Source organism: Canis lupus, chromosome 7 (assembly GCF_011100685.1).
Source record: "Canis lupus familiaris isolate Mischka breed German Shepherd chromosome 7, alternate assembly UU_Cfam_GSD_1.0, whole genome shotgun sequence".
NCBI lineage: Eukaryota > Metazoa > Chordata > Mammalia > Carnivora > Canidae > Canis > Canis lupus.
This window is the reverse complement of record NC_049228.1, coordinates 33,753,795-33,776,996: the sequence shown is the minus strand read 5'-3', so window position 1 is coordinate 33,776,996 and position 23,202 is coordinate 33,753,795. Positions and strand designations below refer to the sequence as shown.

The window sequence follows — 23,202 nt, the reverse complement described above, 5'->3', positions numbered from 1 at the left end:
TATGCTTTGCTTGACATTTTAGATCCTAACAAACATCATCTATGGATTGATTATAATGTTCAATTCAGTAGTTTGCCCATAACATATACACTATCAGCGCATTCCTTTTAAACGTAACTTTCAACTCCTATAGTGTTTCCCCTATAAAGGTATAGTTAAAAAAAAATCTACTTATATGAAAACCTGACTTGACATGAAAACCATTTGTTTAAATTCTACTACAGTGGAACACTCTATTAGTACTCCGAATTGCAAATCTGTCACTTGTCAAGGTTTGCATACATCACATGACCTTCAATATGCTCTTACAGAGCAAAAATCAGACATACCCTTGGCAGAAGGGCAGTCAGGTTTTTCTAACACCAATATTATAGAAGATATATAAGTGTTTATAGTCATGTCAACTGTGTGTTTAATACTTTAAAAGGAAGCAAAAGCAGTGAAGTTTAAATTGTCATAGCAAAAAATGAAAAACAAGATAGTGGAAGGTACGGTGTTGGAAGCCTTTAAATTCTGGTTCCAATGTTTGCTTTGATGTGTCACTTCTGTGTGAGTCTCAGTTCCCTTACCTGGAAAACGGGCTTGATAACCTTTATCTTGCAGAGTAACTGTGAGATTTAGAGAAAATCTGTCTGTTGGGGGAACATACAACTCAATATGATTCAGTCCCTTAAAAAACTAATCTGGAATAACTAGAAACTGTGGGTGGGTGTGTGTGTTACTTGTTTTTAGTTGCTTTGTCCCCAAATTGACCTCCATCATTACAATACCATTTATTTAAATGGAGACATGAGACAATCCTTGTCCTCACAAAACCATCACACTGCAACCCGGAATTTCTTTGCAACTATCATCCAAGGCGGACTTTTGGGGAACAGGTCAGCCAAGGGCTGAAGAGAGGTTTACCCTCCATGCCCTCCTCTTTAAAACCTCCCAGATACTTCTGCAGCTTTCACACACTTCTCAAGCTTTTCAAATGGACCTGAGACATCCTTGACACGAGTTGTTATTGAGCTTCTCAGTAAAACCAAAAAAATGTTCTGGGATGCTGAATGCAAAGACAGCAGAAGATAAAGAGATTTAAGATTTAACTATTAACATGCCGCCCTATTTCCAGAAAATCATCATGCCTGGCTGTTTTGAGACTGGGTCCGGGAGGGAAAGCAGCAAAAACCCTCCGGGTAGTAAAACCTGGCCCTGGAGGTGAGGTGGGGGTGAGGGACGGCTCCGAGAAAGGACCGCAGAGCTCTCGGGCCACCAACACCTCGCGAAAGGCACAGTCGAGGCAGGGCGTTTGCAGAGAGGCTGCCTGGGTCCGTGCAGGGGTTCCAGGCGCACCCAGGGCAGGGGCGGGGGGCAGCGGGTCAGCAAAACAGGCCGCCCAGCCACTGCACCTGGGAGGATGGGCAGCGCTGCACCCTAGGTTGAAAGTAGGGTGCACGGCTCCAGAAGACACTTGTCCTTGTGGCCATTTTCGGGGGGTGAGGGGGGGGGGTGGCTTGCCAGGCAGGCGCCCTGCGCTCTGCGTCCCCACGGTGGGACGGATGGGCTCCCGCGGTGGGAAGTTACAGAACTTTCCGAACCAGGGCCGGGAAGCCGGGGCGCGGCGGGGTGCACCGACCGAGGCGCGCAGGGGCGAGTGGGGGAAGGGCCGAGGCGGGGCCCAGGGTGTCCCTGGGGATCCGGCTCCGCGCCGGGCCAGCGGCAGGGAGAGGGCGCGGAGACGGCGCTCCCCCTCCGGCGGCGGCTCGCTGTCCAGGGCAGAGGCGAGCCGGGGTGCAGCCCGCGAGGAGGGCGGGAGCGGGCGGCGGGAGGGAGGCGGGAGCGGGCGGCGGGCGGCGCGGCTCCTCACTGCACCAACCTGCGGGCCGGGCTGGCTGCGGGCCGCGGCCCCTCCCACCCGCACCGCACCCGCGCCGCCGCCGCCGCCGCCGCCGCCGCCGCCCCGGGCCGCCCAGTCCAGCCGCTGCCGCAAGGAGCCGGCGTGCGGGGCGCCCGCTCGGACCGCAGCGGGCGGGGGCGTCGCGGCCACCGCGGCGCGCGCGGGGCGCTCGGGCCTCGCGCTGCCGACTCGCCCCCTCCGCCCCGCCCCCTCCCCCAGCCCGACCTCGCCCTCCCTCCGCCCGCCGCGCTCCTCCCGCCCGGCCGCGCGCGCGGCTCCCCGCGCCCCCCAGCGCCCGCTCGCTCCTCCTCCAGCCCCGGCCCGGCCTCCCGCGCGCCCTCCAGCCCGCTGCGCGCCGGCCGTCGCCTGGTCATGTCAGGATGGAGATCCGGCAGCACGAGTGGCTCTCGGCCTCCCCCCACGAGGGCTTCGAGCAGATGAGGCTCAAAAGCCGCCCCAAGGAACCGTCGCCGAGCCTGACCCGAGTGGGCGCGAACTTCTACAGCAGCGTCAAGCAGCAGGACTACAGCGCCAGCGTCTGGCTCCGGAGGAAAGACAAGCTGGAGCACGTAAGAGCGGCGCGCTCCCCGGGGGCCTCGGCCCCGCACCTGCCCCGGAGGTGGCCCGAGCGCGCGCGGGGACCCGGCAGGTGGCTCGATTCGGGGACGGGGGCGGCCGCGTCCTCCGCCCGACGCGGGGCCTCTGCGCCTGCACTTTCTTGCCGGGAAGGACCGGGCTGCGGAGGGGAGCGGGGAGGGGAGGCGCCTTTCCCGGCACCGCCTGGCCCCCCCGCGCGCCTCGACCTCCCCACGGGCTTCCCGCCGGCCTCATCCGCGCCGCGGTCTTGGGGGCGCCCCCGCGGGGCCGCGAGAAGGGGAAGCGCCGCTGCGGGGCTCCGAGGAACGCGCGGCGCACGGTGGTGGGCTCTGGAGGGTCGAGGAGGTGTCTGGGGCTGTGCCACTGCGTCCAGAAGCTACCCTCTAGCGATCCGCGAGGCTGCCGCCGCCGGCCGCCGGCCGCCGGCCCCCGGCCTGGGTCCGCTCCAGCCGGGAGAGTTGTCTGCAGCCCGTGCTCCGGGACGCGCAGTTGGCGATCCTCGACTTGCGCCCCACTAGGGAGGGCTGGGCGCGGTGCGAGGAGAGAGGCGCCGGCGAGCCACCGCCGTGCTCCCCGGGACCTCCGCTGCCCCGAGCGCGCGCTGCGCCGGGGGCGTTCCGGGCGCTGGAGCTGAGCCCCTGGGGCTCGCCGTGCTGGAAGGGAGCAGCCCCTCTAAAGAGGCGATTAGCGGATCCACGGTTTCCAGCCTGGCCCGTCAGCATCCCCTTCAACCAGATGTTAAAACGAAACTAAGAGAATTCTCTCAAGAGTGCAGCGCAACTAGCCAGGGGAGAGGACGCTATTGCTTCCCGCGGAGCTGCACAAGCCAAATTGAGTCTGTTAATGGAGTGTGGCGGTTTCCTTGTATTTGGGTCACATCTCCAATTGTGACAGAGAGAGAAGACGGAGAACTTCGGAAACTCACACATCACCTACCGCCGCACCGACCTCACTCCCACCTGCCCCCCCAAGCATTCCTCCTCCTCCTCCTCCTCCTCCCTCTCCTCCTCCTCTCCCGGTTTTTGCAGCACCAGCAAGCTTCCCAGGGAGTACTTCTCCTACATTCCGCAAGGAAGGTCTCTGCCTTTCCTCTGAGGGCCCCATTAAGTCCCTTGAAAGCTCGAGTTTAAAGCTTCCAGTTGGGGGAACAGGCTGTCTCGTGTGTAGAGAAACCATTTCCTAGCATCCAAAGGAGGTCTCAGATCCCTAACACCATGGAAGTAACTGACTTCTGGGATAGCAAGTTGTTTGAAAGGCAGCAGAATCCACTTAAAAATGCAAGCCCCGGAATTAGCATAGGGCCTGGTGGGTTATTAGTTTAAAGGCCAGCGAAGATCACCTTCATGGAATTTGGCTCCGGATGTTGGTGTCTGATGTTAGTACCAGGGAGAGTGGTCCAGTCTTAGAGCGGTGCAGAATAATCTCTGTTCCAGTTTCTCTGAATGTGCATTCTTTTGCATCTTGTGCTTTTAGCTGCTCCATCTCCTTTCTCTTCTTAGTGGAAACCAGTAGTGCATCCTTCTGTATGTCCCCCTGAGTCAGGGACACTGCCCACCTGGTACTTAAATGGCTGCTCACTTTGCCGTTTCCACTGACAGTTTCAAGGCATACCAGCGTGGTCCCTGGCAGCCTCCCCTTTCTGGATGAGTGTGGGATGCTCAGTGTCTCCTGAGGCTTTTAGACCAAGGAAAGGAAAGTCTGCTTGTTTAAAAGCATGTGAGGACCTATGCCTGTTTCTTCACTCAGATGCTCCAAAAGAGAGCATTGCATTAAAAAAAAAAAAAAAAAGTCACTTCATTTGTCATTTAAATCAACATAGCATTTTTGTTTGCTCTCTCAGATACACTTCATGAGACAGGTATTCTGTTTCTGATGATCTTCTCTATATCTGCTTCCAGTTAGAAAGGGGGCTTTGCTTCCAGGGAAATATTTGCGATATTCTCTTGCTTCTTTGAAACATCTACGTTTTCAATGAAATAGTATTTATGAAAGTACAATGAAAAAATTAACTGAGCATAAAAATATAAATTTTGTTTGATTTCAAGCTCGGGGTATTTATTATATATATCAGAGGTTGTGGTACACTGTTTCAGGTAGTTCGATGTTAATTTCCGTTTAGATATTTGAAATTTAAAAACCCATAACAAATGTAACCTAGTGTATTTTTGCCGTGCAAAGCATGAAAATGTGATGTTGACTTCATTGTAGACAGCATTCTGAACATATGTGGCACCACGCAGATTAGGATGAGTGATGAGTGTCATATGAAATTCAAAGGTAATATATGGCAATTTAAAAATCCCTTTGATCCGTCTAATCAAATGGATGACCACCATTTTTTATTAGGTTAAAGAAATGAATGAATAATCGTGATGAAGATCACATGCATGAAAACAACCTACGTTATTTTGCCGGTTTTTAAAAAGCCAATCTAGTATTAAGGGCATAAATAAGTTATGGCTTCAGATGACACCACATAGTCATCACAATAACGGAATTCCCTGGAATGAAATGTGGTAGTGTGTGGACTCTGTCCAGACTTCAGAGGCATTGCTCAATCTGAAAGTCAATAACACGAAGTAAAGTGACAGGGAAGGAATATACTTCCACCCACTTAGCTACAAGTGAGGATAATTTATCTCCTTTTCTGGTTTAAAGGCTACAGGACTAATCCCCAGGCCACACAAGTGAGACGCGACATGAACTGGTCAAGGATAGGAATACTTACAGCCCATCTTTGAATCTGTTTCTGTCATTTGTTGGTCAGTACTTATGATGAATACTCGTTAAGAAATAAAGGCATGTGAGGGGATTCTTTGTGCTCCTGTCTCATGATGAGAAGGTACAAAGGTTTGTACCATGAATTCGGCACTTTGGACTTGGAAGTTTCAGGAAAAGGTGAAATTGATGGCCATCCATAGGACGTTTTCTTATTAGCTACAAATAATGCTTTTGGTTCTTAGAATCTTCCCTTCTTGTTCAGCCTCATCATGCCCATCCATGGCTGTGGAAGGCTAAACAATGGAAGTCTTAGGCTCTGTAGGATCCTCTAATACCTTAGGTGTAATGTGAAAGTGAAGGATTACGGTCTAGCCAAGCAAGAGGAGCAGGGAGCCATTCCTTCAACCCCCTAAGCCACCCTTGTTCTCTCAGTCCTCCCTGGGGCTGTCACTTTAAGAGTGACCATGTAATACGATTTGACTGTCCCACAGGACACTGTAACATTAGTGTTATATGCCCTGTTTATATCGTTTTTTTGTTTGTTTGTTTTTGGGTACAGTAGGAGAGTTGCAGAAGCTACTCTTCTCAGTTGCCTGGTTTTATGCCAGTTGTGTTTGTAGAAGTTTCCTGATGCCATTTACGGAGCTAGGGATGCCTTATTTTCTCTCCTGCGTACTCAATTAGCTCTTGTCAAAGTGTGGTTAACAGTGGAGCTCTGGTTAGGTAGACTGTCTCTTATTGATTCTGTGATCTTAGGCAAAGGACTCAGAGTCACAAGGATATACCTTCACATTCCTCCTTAAAGGAGTCACAGATTTGCTGGGATGATCCTGGGAGATAGTCCATCTGTCTATCTCATTGCATTGGGGACGGAACACTGATAAAGTCTGTTTACCTCATGTGTCTCATCCGTGCAGGGGTTCCCAGTCCTTTCTAATGCTATAACAATACCATTGACCGAGTGGCTTATAAACAGTGAACATTTCTTTCTTACAGTTCTGGAGGCTAGGGAGCCCTAGATCAAAGTACCAGATTCAGGGTGGAGTGAGGGGTGCTTCCTGTTTCACAGATGGCTGCCTTTTTGCTTGTCCTGGAAGGGTAGAGAGGTTGAGGGAGCTCTCTGGAGACCCTTTACTAAGTCCACTGTCCTGTTCATGAGGATTGCAGCTTCATGACCTAATCCTCTCCCAAAGACCTCACCTCCAGATGCTAGCCCACTGGGGATTAGGTTTCAATGTATGGATTTTGTATCAACACAAACATTCAGTCTACAGCAGCAGGGGATTGTCCTCATCTCAGTTGCCTGGCCTGCTGGAAGCTCCATCCTGATACGTGTTGTTAAGGCAGCTAAAGGGAAGATGGTAAATCATGTAAAGTCTCTCAGTGTTTCCACCCAGAAGGGAGGCATCCATTTGACACCTGTTTATTGGCCAAAGATGGTTTCAAGGCCAAGGCTTGCTTCTGAAGAGGTGAGGAGGGTGATCTGACCGAGACCCAGAAGAAAGGGGAAGAGGACATCCATAGCCAGCCTCTTAGGGTGATCACAGTGCATAAAGAAAGCACTTAGCACAATGTGTGGCTTTATTATGTGTTCAATGCGTGGCACCTATAGGTGTGGTTGCGTCTTAGGTGTTAGCTAGCTCTCTGGCTGAGCCCTTAGGCTCCACCCAGAGAGCTTCCAGTTGTCATATTTGAGATCAGCCGGCCTGTACTGTAGTCCTGCACCCAGAATATATGAGACCTTTGGCCGGGAGGGCCAGTTCACTCTCCTGGGGCTGTCAGGCTGCCCCTGCCTGGCTTCCGCTCTATGCTCTGGGACCCTGAGTGTGCCCTACCTGGCCATTCTGAGCCTGATGCTTCTTGTTCCCATTCTCAGCAGACTCTGCCAGCAGAGACCAGCTCCCTGCCCTGTCCCCAACCCCTGCTTTCCTTCCCAGCTCTGTGCTGGTGGAATCAAGTCGAGAGATATTTCACTGATCTGCATAATGGCTCAGAAAACGTATTTAAAATAGCAAGAGAAAGCAGAGGAGAGAATTTGTAAAGAGTAAAAGATAGAATCCTTAATATTCACACTTGTAGCGAGCCTTAGTATCTTGCTTGGTTTTAGGTGAGTGCGTTACTTAAAAAATTGTCTCCTCTAAGCGTGAATATGCACCTGCTTAAATGCAGTTTATGTTACTGGTGAATAGTAAATAAATGCCAAGCGCTCACTTTGCCTCCTGGAGTAAATTATTCACATGATGAGCAAATAAAAGATGGATTGGAGCAAACTTGGTTGCTGTGATCTAAGCTTATCTTATGTAACGCCATTATGTGTCCTACAGAACAAATTTGTGAAAGTCTTATATGTCCCCCGCAGAACAGATCAGTAAAACACCAAAAACAGTGCAACTGAAGGGAATGAATCTTTAACATGTTCCATTAAAAATCAAATGAACAGAAAATATTCTTCTTAAAAATTAAAAAAATTTTTTTAAAGATTTCATTCATTTATTTTTGCAGGAGGGGGGAGGGCCAGAGGGAGAAGCAGACTCCCTGCTGAGCAGGGAACTTGATGCAAGACTGGATCCCAGGACCCCGATATCATCACCTGAGCCGAAGGCAGATGCTTAACCGACTGAGCCATCCAGGCGCCCAGAAAGCATTTTTTTTCTATCTTTATGTATTATTGTTCAATTTGTGTGTTATAGGATAATTTTAATCTGGCAAATGTTTAAGTACATTAACATTTACCAGGACTGTTTCCTGAGATTTTAGATAGAACAAAGCTGAAGCCTTGGCAGGATTCCGTCATCGGTCAAGAAATAGAAGTTTAGATGTCTCTGGAGTGTGTTCTAATGGCCCTCATGTTGTGTCCATTATCCAGGTAGCAAATATCAATTCCACTAATGGACTTCTCTCACCGTGAGTTGACATTTCAGTTTATTTTGAAGAACCTTTGATTCTTTGAACTCTGTTGGGTGTGGCTTATTATTATTATTTTTTTAAAGATTTTACTTATTCATGAGAGACAGAGAGAAAGAGAGAGAGAGAGAGAGAGAGGGGCAGAGACACAGGCAGAGGGAGAAGCAGGCTCCACGCAGGGAGCCTGATGCGGAACTCGATCCTGGGATTCCAGGATCACGATCTAGGCCAAAGGCAGGCGCTAAACTGCTGAGCCACCCAGGGATCCCCGGGTGTGGCTTATTGACTTATTTTGAGGTAATCATCGTCTATGACATATCATATTCAATATATTTAATTTGAGAAGTTCAAGATGATTGGACTTAAGGTTTCTCTTTCCTTCTTTCTTCCATATCATAGCTGTATACCAATTTCTGGCCAGTTTCTCTAGAAGTGTTTGCTCTTCTTGGCAGTCTTCTGTGTCTATCTTGGGTTTAAACCTGCATAACAGATTTCAGTTTTTCTATTTTAGCTCCAAAGATAAAGAAATGTGATGGATCTTTTGTTGTGTTTTTCTACTGAGTTGACTGATAGAGCACATGATCAAAGGCAGATGTAGATTTGCTGCTAAGATATCAGCCCAGAAGTGTTGCTTCAACTGCATGTACTGGGGACATGTAAACTTACGGAATTGTCTAAGATTCACGCTTACATAGGTTGTGTTGTGAGAGCTTAGAGTACAACATGAATGTTCAGGAAGAGTTGAAATGCCAAAATGTGGTTGTTAAAAGACAGACCTTTTTTTTTTTTAACCAAAAAAGTACATTTTTGTTTTTCTCACAAACAGAAAAAGGAGCCCAATTTCTAAAATCACAGATCAAGCCCGTAAGCAGAGCTTATGGGGAAAAAGTGAAGAACATGGCAAACTTTCCTAGGTAGAATGAATTGCTTTGGCAAATCTCATTGCTGTCTAACATATGAAGTAGGCCCAAATTGAACTGCCTGACATGGTATCATGGGACTGGATGTCGAGGCCACTGTGTGATAAATATGATTCTTTATCCTCTAAAGTGGACAGTGAGCGTTATGATTGTACTGTTTCTCTGACTTGAACTATTATTGTGCTCCTGCCAGTAAGTTGTTAGGTCTGATCCAGCAATACCAGAAGGAGGTACTCTGAGAAGATGGGACTTGTCAACAGCTATTTATTGAGGATGCTTTTTGTGTGAAAGACACTTTTTTTTAATACTTTATTTATTCATTCATGAGAGACACACAGAGAGAAAGAGATAGGCAGAGGGAGAAGCAGGCTCCCTGCAAGGAGCCTGATGTGGTACTCGTTCCCGGATCCCGGGATCATGCCCTGAGCCGAAGGTAGATGCTCAACCACTGAGCCATGCAAGTGTCCCATGAAAGACATTTTGTTAGGAGATTATGAAGACTTTCATGTAATAGGCATTCATATGACATACAATGTGTTCCAAATGGTGGAGAATATATGAAACTAGAGCAGGGTCCCTCCCTCAAGATGTTTATGGCTTTATAGTTACAATAGGGGATCCCTGGGTGGCTCAGTGGTTTAGCGCCTGCCTTTGGCCCAGGGCTTAATCCTGGGGTCCCGGGATCGAGTTCCGCGTCAGGCTCCCGGCATGGAGCCTGCTTCTCCCTCTGCCTGTGTCTCTGCCTTTCTCTCTCTCTCTCTCTCTCTCTATCATGAATGAATAAATAAAATCTTTTTTTTTTTTTAGATTTTGTATTTATTCATAGAGACAGAGAGACAGAGAGGCAGAGACACAGGCAGAGGGAGAAGCAGGTATCATACAGAGAGCCTGATGTGGGACCCGATCCAGGGTCTCCAGGATCACACCCTGGGCTGCAGGCAGCGCCAAACCGCTGCACCACCAGGGCTGCCCTAAATAAAATCTTTTAAAAAAATAGTTATAATATGATCACAGTGATATGAAAAAGGCAGGAAAATGCAAAATAGCATAAGAACACTACCTTTGGAAGGTAGTGTTCAGACAAGGGTAAAATATAGTTAAAACAAAGGTATTGTCATATATAATGATGATGTATTATAACAAACCTGAATTTATTTCAGTAATGCAGGGTTGCTATGAAATTTGAAAATCAGTTGATGTAATTTATCATATTAACAGAATGATAGAGTAAACCCATATGATTATCTCAACAGATGAATAAAAAGCATTGAATAAAACTCTATACACAAGCATGATAAAATTCTCAACAAAGTGGAAATAAAAGCAAACTTTATTATTCTGATAAAGGTTTTTTTTTTTAAGAATCACAGTTAATGGTGAAATATTGAAAAATTACTTGCATAGATTGTGAGTGGGATGAAGATGTCCACTATCATGACTTCTCTTCAGAAGTGTACAAGAGGTCATAGCCAATGCAAGAAAGCAAGAAAAAGAAATAACATAAGGATTGAAAAAGAAGTATTAAAATTGTCGTTATTTGCAGATGAGTATGTGCATTTGAAAATCCAAAATAAACCATTGATATATCTAATGAGTTAATAATGCCCCTGGATTTATGACAGGCACTGCAAAAAGGTCAATATGCAAAATCAAATTAGAACAAAATTATTCCAAAATAAAGCTAAAAACTTTTACTATTTACATTAGTGTCCAAGTATCAGATATCTTAATTCTTAAGACCTCTTTTTACTTCACCCCAGATTGAGCTAGAGAGTAGATACCATTCCAATTAATCCCAACAAGTTTGTGTGTATATATGTGTTGAAAATGATTCTAAAAATTATATGGAAATAGAAATGGCCAAGAATAGCCTGCATAATCTTGATGAAGAAGAATGAAGTCAGAAGTTTGCTTCCATGTGTCAAAACTTATTATAAACTAAAGCAGTGTGATATTGGTGCTTAATAGCAAATAGATAAAACAAATAGATCAATTGACAGAATAGAGAATGCAGAAACAGACCTGTGTATACTTTATTATTGATAGGTATCTGACTTATGACAAAAGTGGCAGGTTCAGAAGGGCAGTGGAAAGAAGATAGTCTTTTAAAAAATGGTTCTATCTCAGTTGTACATTGCTTTAAAAATGGATATTGACTTCTGTTTCATACCATACACAATAATCAGTTTAGGTTATAAATTGAAATTAGAAATGGAAACAATTAGTGTTCTAGAAAATAATATAATAAAAAAATCATCAACTTGGACTAGGGAAAAAATTCTTAAGCGTTTTTAATAGTTCTTTTTTTTATTTTTATTATTTTTTTAATAGTTCTAATCTATTGTTATTAATGAACTGGACTACAGTGAAATTAAGTAATTTTGACAGTAAAGATTCCGTTAAGAGAATGAAAAGGCAAATCACAAAACAGGGTATATTTCCAACACACACTCTATAACAAAGAATTTGTATCCAGAATATATAAAAAGCATCTACAAATCAATAGCAACAGATAGTTCCCCAAAAGTGAGCAAGACATTTGACCAAGAACTTTATTAGAATATAGGCAAGCCATCACATGTATGATAAGGTACTTGATGTCATCAGTCATCAAGGAAGTAAACAGTTAAAATCATACATTATTATACAACCATAAGAATGCTTGAAATTAAAATGATTGACAATAACAAGTGTTGATTAAAGTGAGGAACTTCTATAACTCTCATAACTTCCTGTAGGAATGTGTACCTATATATGCAATGATGTGGATGACTTTTTCAGACACAGTAGTAAGTGGAGACAGAGACTGATTCTGTTTATGTGAAAAAACAAGCAAAGCTAGATGACGAATATAGAAGTCAGAATTCATGATTACCTTTGCAGGTAAAATGGGAACTAGGAAGGCTCCTGGTGGGGGTGGGAGGATGGGGTGGGCAACAGTGTTCTGTCTCTTTTTATAGGATGTGGTTACAAAGTAACATTTATTGAGTTATACACTGAAGATTTGTACACCTTATGTATATCATTATTTCCATGATAGCTTATTTTTTAATAAAGTAAAATGTATATATTGCCCTTCCCCTTGCTTACTGCTTATTTCTGGCTATTCCTTCTCAGACTGCTTCTCCTATTCTATTCTCTGTAGTCCATAGGCCTTGGGCCGTGATACCCCCTGTCACTGTTGTGTTCACGAGGCTGCCTTGTACTTGTCACTTCCCTGGGATTGGCTTCCTGAGTCCTGGAGAGGTTGGACTTTATTCTGTAAGCAAAGGGAAGATGTCTGAATGGAGTAAGTCCACATTTCAGAAAATCTGCAATGTTGAAGAATGGGAGCCTGGAGTTGGAGAAACCAGCATTAGTCTCTCTTTGTGGCAGAGAGGGGGAAATAACAAAAGACCGTGACAGACTCAACAAAAATTGAGGAGGGACAAATGTAGGAAATATTGTGAAATAAGAGCTCTTGGGACTTGGTACTTAGTTGAATGTGAGGAGCCTGAACAAGCTCATCCATTCAGCAAACTTTTATTGAATGCCAAAGATGTCCCCATAATTGTGATTGGCATTGCAGGTAAGAGGATGAGCAAGTAAAATTCTAAAAACTCCTTGAGAGTTGGAATTCTTCCTTGTTCATCATTATATCTTGGCTCCAATTTATTATCTTGATCCATGTTATCAAAATTATTATGATTATAATTCACAGACTTTTCAATTCTGCTCTTTGCAAGGAACTGAGCCCCAGACTTGGGAAGATTCAAATGCACATGATTGGGCCTTTGGCCTCAGATTAATCCTTCAGAACTCAATTTAGGGGCGCCTGGGTGGTTTAGTTGGTTGAGCATCCAACTCTTGGTGTTGGCTCAGGTCTTCGTTTGGTCTCTTGGGTCATGGGATGGAGCCCCATGATGGGCTCCACACTTAGTGGGGAGTCCTCTTGAAGAGTCACTCCCTCTTCCTTTCCCTCCTAAATACATAAATATTTTTTAAAAAAGAGCTCAACTTAAATGTGGTCACCTATAAACCTAAGTCCTTATTAGGTGCCCCTACTGGGTTTAGGCATCGTGAGCAGGCATCTTTTTTTCTATGGCACTTAACATGCTGTTTTTTAAAATTACTGATTGTCTGTTTTTTGCCCTCAGTGGAAAGTTTGAGAACAGTAACTATCTTATTCATGACAATGCACCCTTAATGCCCAACATAGTGCTTGATGGGCATCCAATATTTATTGACTTGACTATTGGAAGAGTGTAATCAGTGAATGAATATAGAAGGCAGGATCTACATGGTGGCATATGCTACTTCCCAGATAAATGCAACAGACATGAAATGCAACTAGAAGTCAACGAAAACTACCAACTAGATGTCAGAGGGAGAAGATAATAGATAAGGGCTACCTTTACCCCATCCACAGGTTGAGGCTCCATTGACTTTTTTTAAGCCTGGAAAATAGAGGTTTCCTGGTCACTTTATTGATCTATTCCAATATGTAATGCTGCTGTTTACAGTGAAATTTGTTTTGCTTTCCATTTCTATAGTACTTTGGTCCGACTTGTTGTCTAAATCTGCTGGTTCATTATTTAGCCTTCGCCCTGCTCTGGCTGAGTGTGCTTGATCAGAGACCATAGGACGCTCTGCAGCAGGGAATGTGTCAAAAGTGCCAAAATCTCCTTAAATACCTGCCAGTTTTAATCATTAAGAATCTCCACTATGACTTCCTGACTTGTCTGTTACAAACTGTTTTTCATTTTGGATCTTCCTGCCCTAAATCCATGACATGTGCACATATTTTTTAAAGCCTGTCCTATATGATTTCTAGTACATCTTTTTTTTTTTAAAAAAAACTTTTATTTTGGAATAATTCTAGATTTGTGAAGAGGTCACAAAGATAGTAAAGGCATTTCCTGTACATCTGTCACCCAATTTCAGGTTTTGCTTAATGTTAAATTCTAAACTCTAGGCTTTAATAGAATTTTACCAGTTTTTAAATTGTCCTTTTTATATTCCAGGATCCAATGCAAGATAACATTGTATTTAGTTGTTATGTGCCTTTAGTCAGGCTCTGATCTGTGACAGTATCTCAGATGTTCCTCATTTTTCATGACCTTGACAGTTTTTTTTTAGATTTATTTAAAATTATTTATTTAACTACTAAAATTGTAAGATATTTAAAGTGAACATTATGATAATTTGATATACATACATTGTGAAAGGATTTCCACCATCAAGTTACTGAAAACGTCCGGTGCTTTACATATTTATCTTTTTCTGTGTGTGAGAGAACATTTTACTTCTACTGCCCTTTGGCAAATTTTAATTATATAAGAGTGTTATCAGCTATAGTCACCATGTTATACATTAGATCCTCAGACCTTATTCTTCTTATTGATGAAAATTTGTACCCTTTTTACAGTTTCTCTCTGTTTGGCCCCATCCTCAATTCTAATGATCTGCTTTTCTGCTCCCTGTTACTAATGTAGACCTTTTTTTTTTTGATTGTTTTTTATTTTTTTTATTTTTTTTATTTCACATATAAGTGATGCCCTGCAGTAGTCCTCATTCTCTGTCTGGCTTTTTCACTTAGGAGAATGCCTTCTAAGTCCATCCATGTGGTCACAAATGGCAGGATTTCCTTTTTACTCATCACATCTTCTTTATCTATTCTTCCGCTGATAAAAAATTAGGTCATTTTGACATCGTGGCTCTTGCGAATAATGGTGCAGTGAACATGGGAAGGCAGATATCTCTTTGATCTCTTGTTTTTATTTCCTTTGCATATATACCCAGAAGTGGGATTGCTGGATCATATGGTAGTTCTATTTATAATTTTTTGAAGAACCTCCATACTGTTTTCCATAGTGGCTGTGCTGATTTGCATTTCTACCACCAGTGCACAAAGGTTCTGTTTCTCTACGTCCTTGCTAATGCAAGTTACCTCTTGTCTTTTTGATGACAGCCCTTCTGACAACTGTGATTTGATATCTCAGTTGTGGTTTTGATTTACATTTCCCTGATGATTAGTGATGTTCAGCAACTTTTCATGTACCTATTGTCCATTTAGTTGTATTTATTATTATTATTATCATTGTTGTTGTTGTTGTTGTTATTATTATTATTATTATTTGATGTTGAGTTGCGGGAGTTCCTTATATATTTTGGGTATTAATTCCTTATTGGATATGTGATTTGAAAATATTTTCTCCCATATGGTAGGTTGCTTTTTCATTGTTGATGGTTTCCTTTGCTGTGCAGAACCTTTTTAGTTTGGTGTTGTCTACTTGTTTATTGTTGTTTTTGTTGGATCTGCTTTTGGTGTCAAATCCAAGAAGTCATTGCCAAGACTGGCATCAAGGGCTTATCCTCTATGTATTCTTCTAAGAGCTCGGTTTCAGGTTTTAAATTCAAGCCTTTACTCATGCTGAGTTGATTTTTGTGTATAGTGTGAGATAGAGATTCAGTCTCATTCTTTTGCATGTGGCTCTCCAGTTCTTCCAGCACCGTTTATTGTAAGGACTATCCTGAAACCCACCATGTATTCTTGACTCCTTTGTTGCAAATTAGTTGACTATTTTTGTATATATGCTGCCAAAGGGAGCACTAGTTAACCATTTTTGTATAGGTTTATTTTAGGTTCTCTCTTTTGTTCCACCAATCTCTGTGTCTGTTTTTATGCTAGTACTATATTTTTTTGATTCATGAAACTTTGTGATTTAGTTTGAAATCAGGAAGCATGATGCTGCCAACTTTTTTCTTCTTTCTTAAGGTTACTGTGGCTATTCAGAGTCTTTTGTGGTTCCATACAAATTTTAGGATTATTTTTTCTACTTCTGTGAAAAATTTGGGTAATATGGGCCTTGTAAACAAATATTATTCTTCCAATCCATGAGCCTGGAATGTTTTTCCATTTATTTGTGTCTTTGACAGTTTCTTTCGTCAATGTTTTATAGTGTTCAGTTACAAATATTTCATTTCTTTGGTTAAGTTTTTTCCTGGGCATTTTGTTCTTTTTCATGCAATTGCAAATGAAACTTTTTTCTTATTTCTTTTTTTTAAAGATTTTATTTATTTCTTCATGAGAGACACAGAGAGAGGCAGAGACATAGGCAGAGGGAGAAGCAGGGTTCTCGAGGGGAGCCCAATGTGGGACTCAATCCCTGGGCGCCGGGATGACAACCTGAGCTGAAGGCAGACACTCAACCACTGAGCCACCTAAATGTCCATGAATTTTTTTTTCTTAAGTTCTCTTTCTGTTAGCTTGTTAGTGTATAGAAATGGAACTGATTTTTGTCTATTGACTTTGTATCCTGCTAATTTACTAAATTTGCTGATCAGTTCTAGCAGTTTTTTGTGGAGTCTTTGGGGTTTTCTCTATAGAATGTCATGTCATCTGTAAAGAGAGACTGTCTTATTTCTTCCTTTCTGATCTGAATGCCTTTTATTCATTTTTCTTTCCTAACTGCTCCTGTTAGGACTTCCAGTACTATGTTGAATAAGGGTGGTGAGAGTGGACATCCTGACCTTGGAGGAAAGAGACAAGGATGCCCACTGTGTATATTGAGAATCATTCTCCCTACATCCAGTGTGTTCAGAGTTTTTATCATGAATGGATGTTGAATTTTGATAGATGACTTTTCTGCATCTATTGAGATCATCATATGATTTTTTTTTAAAATTTTTATTTATTTATGATAGTCACACAGAGAGAGAGAGAGAGAGGGGCAGAGACATAGGCAGAGGGAGAAGCAGGCTCCATGCCGGGAGCCTGACGTGGGATTCGATCCTGGGTCTCCAGGATCGCGCCCTGGTCCAAAGGCAGGCGCTAAACCGCTGCGCCACCCAGGGATCCCCATCATATGACTTTTAATATTCATTTGAGAGGGAGGGAGAGAGAACACAAGTAGGGGGTGGGGCAGAGGGAGAGGGAGAAGTAGATTCCCCCCTGAGCAGGAAGCCAACAAGGGGCTTGATCCCAGGACCTGGAGATCATGACCTGAGTTGAAGGCAGACACTTAGCCATCTGAGCCACCCAGGCACCTCTGGTTATATGTTTTTTATCTTTCATTTTGTTAATGTGGTGTATCTATTGTTGTAGATGTTGAACCATCCTTGCATCCCTGGAGTAAATCCCATTTGATCATGTTTGATCCTATTCTTGTATTGCTGACTTCAGTTTGCTAATAATTTGTTGAGGATTTTTGCATCTGTATTCATCTGAGATATTGGTATGTTATTTTCTTTTCTTGTAATGTCCTTGTCTGGTTTTGGTATTAGGGTAATGCTGGCCTCATATATTGAGCCCTTTCCTCTTCTGTTTTTGGAAGAGATTGGGAAGGACTGGCATTGATTCTTCTTTAAATGTTCGGTAAAATTCGCCAGCAAAGCCATCGGGTCTTAGACTCTTATTTGTCAGAAGATTCTTCATTAATGATTCAGTCTCCTTATTAGTAATCAATCTGTTCAGGTTTTCTATTTTTTCACAAGTCAGTCTCAGTAGGTTATATGTTTCTATGTTATATGTTTCTAACATTTCTAGTAGGTTATCCAATTTGCTGGTACGGGTATCACCTGCTATCGAAAAGTTCTTGTACGTGTTACTCCACTTCACTTTTACAGATGGCCTACATTGGTGCTTGTTTTCACTAACTGGAAGAAATTTGAACAGGATTTTTGCTGTTACAAGAAAAAACAAAAAGTGAGAACACTTTGAGCATTTATTTTACAGTGAGCCTTTGTAGAGGCAGTATACACTCCAAGAAGTGAAAGTGGTGCCACCAAGCTTCTTCTCCAGGAATTGCACTCAGCCTCTCCCATTAAGCTGACATAGCTTTGAATTGTGTCTGTGAGCATCTGTGATTTATCTTGATTTATTTTGTGCATCCATTAGCAAGATGGTATCAGAAAAGTCTAAGAGAGGTTGATTTTTGGGTCTGGGAATACTCAAAAGATTTTTTCATATAAATTAATGATAAGTGCTTCTTTATGCCATTTAGATGTATGAAAGATTTCATAGGAACACTATTTCTGGATATTGGGTAAAACGCCTATAATTGTTCACACTGGTCTCTTATGATCCTTTGTATTTATCTGGTCTCAATTGTAATGTCTTTTCTTTCATTTCTAATTTTATATATTTGAGTCCTCTCCCTCTTTTTCTTGTCTGTCTAAAGTGTGGCTAAAGGTTTATGTATTTTGTTTATCTTCTGAAAAAAAAACAGCTCTTATTTTTATTGATCATTTATGTTGTCTTAGTTTCTTCCATTTATTTCTTCCATTTGTTATTTGTTATTTCCTTCCTTATACTAACCTGGGTTTAGTTTGTTTTTCTTTTTCTAGTTCCTTGAGGTGTAAAGTTAGGCTGTTATTCGAACTCTTTCTAGTTTCCTAATGTAGACTTTTCTCTCTATGAACTTCCCTCTTATAACTGCTTTTGCTGCATCCCATAATGTTTGTTATGCTGTATTTCCATTTTCATTTGTCTACAGTTATTTCTCTTTTGTTTTTTTTTTATTTCTCTTTTGATTTCTTCTTTTGACCCATTGATTGTTCAGTAGTGTATTGTTTTAACCCCACATATTTGTGAATTTTCCAGTTTTCTTTTTTAATTGGCTTAAAGTTTCAGACAATTGTGGCTGGAGAAGTTGCTTTTTAAAAAAAAAAAAGATTTTATTTATTTATTCATGAGAGACAGAGAGAGACACAGAGACATAGGCAGAGGGAGAAGCAGGCTCCCTGAGGGGAGCCTGATGCAGGACTCGATCCCAGGACCCCGGGATCATGTCCTGAGCCAAAGGCAGACGTTCAACCACTGAGCCACCCGGGTTTCCTGAGCAGGCACCTTTAGATTTCATTTTCCTTAAATGTAGTAAGACTGTTTTTAGTGGCCCAACATATAATCTGTCTAAAGAGTGTTCCATGTGCACTTCAGAGAATTTGCCTTCTGCTGATATTGGATGGGATTGTGCAGTGGCTTTTAAAGTATGCAGATAGGGGTGCCTGGGTGGCTCAGTAGGTTGGGTGTCTGGCTTTGGCTTGGGTCGTGATCCCAGGGTCCTGGGATTGAGTCCCTCATCAAGTTCCTTCCTTGGTGGGAGGCCTGCTTCTCCCTCTCCCTCCCTGCTTGTGTTCTCTCTTTCTGCCAAGTAAATAAATAAAATCTTTGAAAAAAATAGTGTATGCTGATAGACATCTTTCAGAGAGACCTGGAAATGAGCATTTCTGTCTGCTGTCTCTGGGTTGAGTTTTGGGGGGACAGCTGGTTAAGAACTGTTTCTTTGTTTGCTATAGTACTCTTAAACCTGTGAATGCAAACGCTACTGGCCACCAGAGCCAGTAGTTCAAGAGGTGCATCCTCTGAGCAGCAGCCACAAAAAGCAAGACACCAGATGTGTGCACAAGCTCCTTTTGGGGAGACACTGACCACTTGGAGCAGGGCAGAGGAAGAATACAAAGGTGGTACCCACCAGATTCCCAGGTGTGCAGAGAAGATTGCAGTAAGCCCCCTAGATGTATGTTACCTTAGGTACCTGACCTTCAAGCCGTGCTTTTAAGATATGCAAATTGGTCTCTTTTGGGAAAGACTGGGAAATAGGTATTTCTGTCTGCCTATGCTCTGAAACTCCGGGGTGGGATGGGGGCAGTGAGCCATAGCAGGTCCTCATGGGCCTGTTAAGAACTATTTCCTCATTTGCTATAGTCTTGTGGGCCTCAGGGATGCAAGCCTTGGTGGCTTTCAGAGGTAGGTGTTTTAGAGGCCTGACCCGCAGGTGTACTTACTGAAAGTTGGGGTGTTAGACGTTGGGTCCAAACTTTGCTCTTCAGGGTGAAGCTGAGAGTTATGAGTTCCCTCCTCACTGTTCAGGGTGTGCCAGTATGGCAGTTTTATGGCTGAGTGTTTCAGCCTTTCTCACCATTTCGATGTGAGTATTTTTTCTTTTGCCTGATATGTGGTGGTTGCTCAGCTAGTTTCAGGGAATTATTCCATGTGTAGCAGTGGATTTGCTATGTCTGTGGAGGAGGTGAGTTTAGGAAACTCATAGGTCACCATCCTGGATTAGAACCTATGACCTTGACAGATTTAAAGAGTACTGGTCAGGTGTTCTGTAGAGTGTCCCTTACTTTGAATGTGTCTGACTTCTTTTCATGATTAAACTGATTATGGGTTTGGGGAAAGAGTATCACAGAGATGAGATTTTCATCACATGAAGGTGTGCATGTCATCCACATGACTTTACTTGCTGTTAATCCTGATGACTTGGCTCAAGTAGAGTTTATCAGGTTTATTCACGATAAAGTTATTGTTTTTCCTTTTTCACACATTAATTTGTTAAGTTGGCCATTGAGTCCCAAGTCTGCACACTTAACAGCTCCTGTACTGGCATGTAGCTAAATGTATTATGTAGCATTTTTTTACGGAACAGGTAACCCTTCTTCCCCTAGATTTATTGTTCAATCACTTATTTGTATCAGCTGATCTCTTGGATATTTATTTTACACCGTTGGCATAATCTAATTCCATGCTATTTATTTTGTACCTTAATTTTCCCCACTGTGGGTGCTTGGAGCTCTTTCAGGCTTCTCCTATATCCCTTGGAAATGCCCTCATTTTTGTATGTTTTGAGCACTTCCTTACTTTGTGATAGTATGGAATGCTCCAGGCTCATCTGGTTTTATTCATTTGATTATTTGCTTATTTATTTATTTATGTAGCCTCTTGCTGATGTAGTCCTCAAGGTGTTTTTTTCATATGTATTTAAAAAGGAGATATTTCATTTTCAACTGCGTCCACTCTCAGAGGGTCAATAAGAGAAATAGTGGTTTCATACATCCAGTCAAAGTTCAGTATATTTTGATAAAGGGGAACATCCCCATTCGGACTTCTGTAAAACTCCTGAAATGCTTTTAATGATAACTTTAGCACATAAACTCTCATTCAGGTGATGGAAAGACATCTACTCAGCGATGACAGGGCATATTGAGTGGCACGGTGATTTTATATCTTATCCAGACATAGTGTGTGCATGTGTATGAGTGTGTGCGCACACACATGTATCTCTTTGTGTGTATAGTTGCCTGCATACTTTCCTTTCCTCCAGTGTTGGTGGTCTGTTTTTGGCAGGTTCTGGGCATTAATAACTCCTTTCACGTTCTCTGGTTCCCAGTTTGGCATTATTTTCAACCCCTTTTTTCATGTTGTTTTAGGATACCTGGCCTGTGTGTGGAAAAGGAAGGTCTTCCATTCTCAGACGTCATGCTTTTCTCTTTTCAGAGTCAAGACTAGCCTCTGAGATTTCAAATCCCCTTTGAAAACTAAATTGGAAGCTTTTCAGCACTAGCTTACTTATATCAAGGAAACATCTACAAGCAGAACCAAGAGAAGATAATAAAAAGAAAAGGAAGTGTGTTAGGATAAGGCATTGAGGTGCTTGGGAATAGTGTGTTCTGGGGCACACACACATGAAGTGGAAGAACACTGTTTCTGGAGTCTTCCATCTCTGACTTTAGGGTGCTTCATTCCCCTCCCCCATGCTGCGTGCATCCCCATGTTGCTGCCAGCAAGTCACTGAGGAGTGCCAGTTTCTTTGTCCTTCTGACTTCCTAGTTATACCATGAATGTGGGCATATTGGATGCTCATTCCTTTTTTTTTTTTTTTTTTAATTTATGATAGTCACACACAGAGAGAGAGAGAGGCAGAGACACAGGCAGAGGGAGAAGCAGGCTCCATGCACCGGGAGCCCGACGTGGGATTCGATCTTGGGTCTCCAGGATCGCGCCCTGGGCCAAAGGCAGGCGCCAAACCGCTGCGCCACCCAGGGATCCCTGGATGCTCATTCCTAATGACGTTGTTGCAAAACAGAAAATGAAATTGTAGGAAGGTTGTACCTTTTCTCACTGTAGGAAATACCTCCCTCTACAAAAAGGAATAAAGATGAGACATTTACCAGGGCTTTGCTATAAGTGGCTTGTGAAAAGAATGCCTTACTCTCACTCCTTTTCTTTCTCTCTTTCTTTCTTTCTTTCTTTCTTTCTTTCTTTCTTTCTTTCTTTCTTTCTTTCTTTCTTTCTTTCTTTCTTCTTTCTAAGATTTTATTTATTTATGAGAGACAGAGAGAGAGGCAGAGACATAGGCATAGGTAGAAGCAGGCTCCTCACAGGGAGCCTTATGTAGGACTCGATCCCAGGACCCCGGCATCACGACCTGAGCCGGAGGCTGATGCTCAACCACTGAGTCACCCAGGCGTCCCTCACTCCTTTTTCTTAAACAGAAACAAAGGTGAATTGGGAGCCCGTATATGTTCTGCATGTACAGGGGGAAGAAGGAAAAGCAGATCCCCAAGAGTCATGTGGAGTTGTAGCAGTAAATCTGTTGATGACTGGCATTAATACTGAGGAACATCAACAGTGAGGTGTTCAGAAGAGATAGGCATTTGCCTTCCATGACTTTTATATAGTTGTCTTTCTTATTTGGATAATTTTCTTTTATTTGGATACATCATTTTTCTTGATTTTGTATTGGGTTTAGAATATAGTTGACCCTTGAACAACATGGATTTGAGGTCCATGGGTTCACTTATATGTGGTTTTTTTTTCTGATAAATACAACACAGAAATGTATTTTCTCCTCCTGATGATTTTCTAAGTAACTTTGCCTTTTCCCTGGCTTATTTTCTTAGAAAGAGGAAAGAAAAAATACAGTGTATTTTGTGAACATACAAAATATGTATTAACCGACTGTTGATGTTACCAACAAGTCTTCTAGTCAACAGTAGGCTGTTAGTAGTTCAGTTTTTGAGGAGGTGAAGGTTTACACATGGATTTTTGACTATGCAGGGGTTGGTTCCCAACACCTGTGTTGTTCAAGGGTCAACAGTAACTCTCACAGGATTGGTGTTGAGCTCCTGGAAGGAAGCTTGATGTGCTTGGGTAAAATATGAGTGTGTAGAAGGTATTCAGGCAAAAAGGTTTGTAGGTACAGATGAACTCTTCTGGATGGAGAAAGTATTCACTTCTATCTCTTATGCTTTCCTATTTTTAAATGGCAAAAAGGAGGATGTGCTTCTGGAAGGCACAGTGCATGGTGAAAAGCTTGCTAGTGTAGCAGCTTTTAAAGTCTCTGGGTTCCTGAGGCAGCTTTGCACACTTCTGACATGACTCCAAATGACACACTTGGTCATTTTCATTTGCTC

General features: G+C 42.9%; 1 protein-coding gene across 2 annotated transcripts in view; it reads left to right on the top strand.

The window, feature by feature from the left end:
* Positions 1-2,186: 2,186 nt before the first annotated feature.
* The window catches only part of PLD5 (phospholipase D family member 5), a 414,584-nt gene continuing 393,568 nt past the window's right edge, over positions 2,187-23,202 (top strand). The window contains exon 1 of one of the 2 annotated variants that reach the window (XM_038542691.1): positions 2,187-2,451. In XM_038542691.1, coding sequence (XP_038398619.1) covers positions 2,263-2,451 — 189 coding nt within the window. In that variant the 5' untranslated portion in view covers positions 2,187-2,262. The remainder of the gene's footprint in view (positions 2,452-23,202) is intronic. The other variant, XM_038542689.1, reaches the window with a different exon arrangement.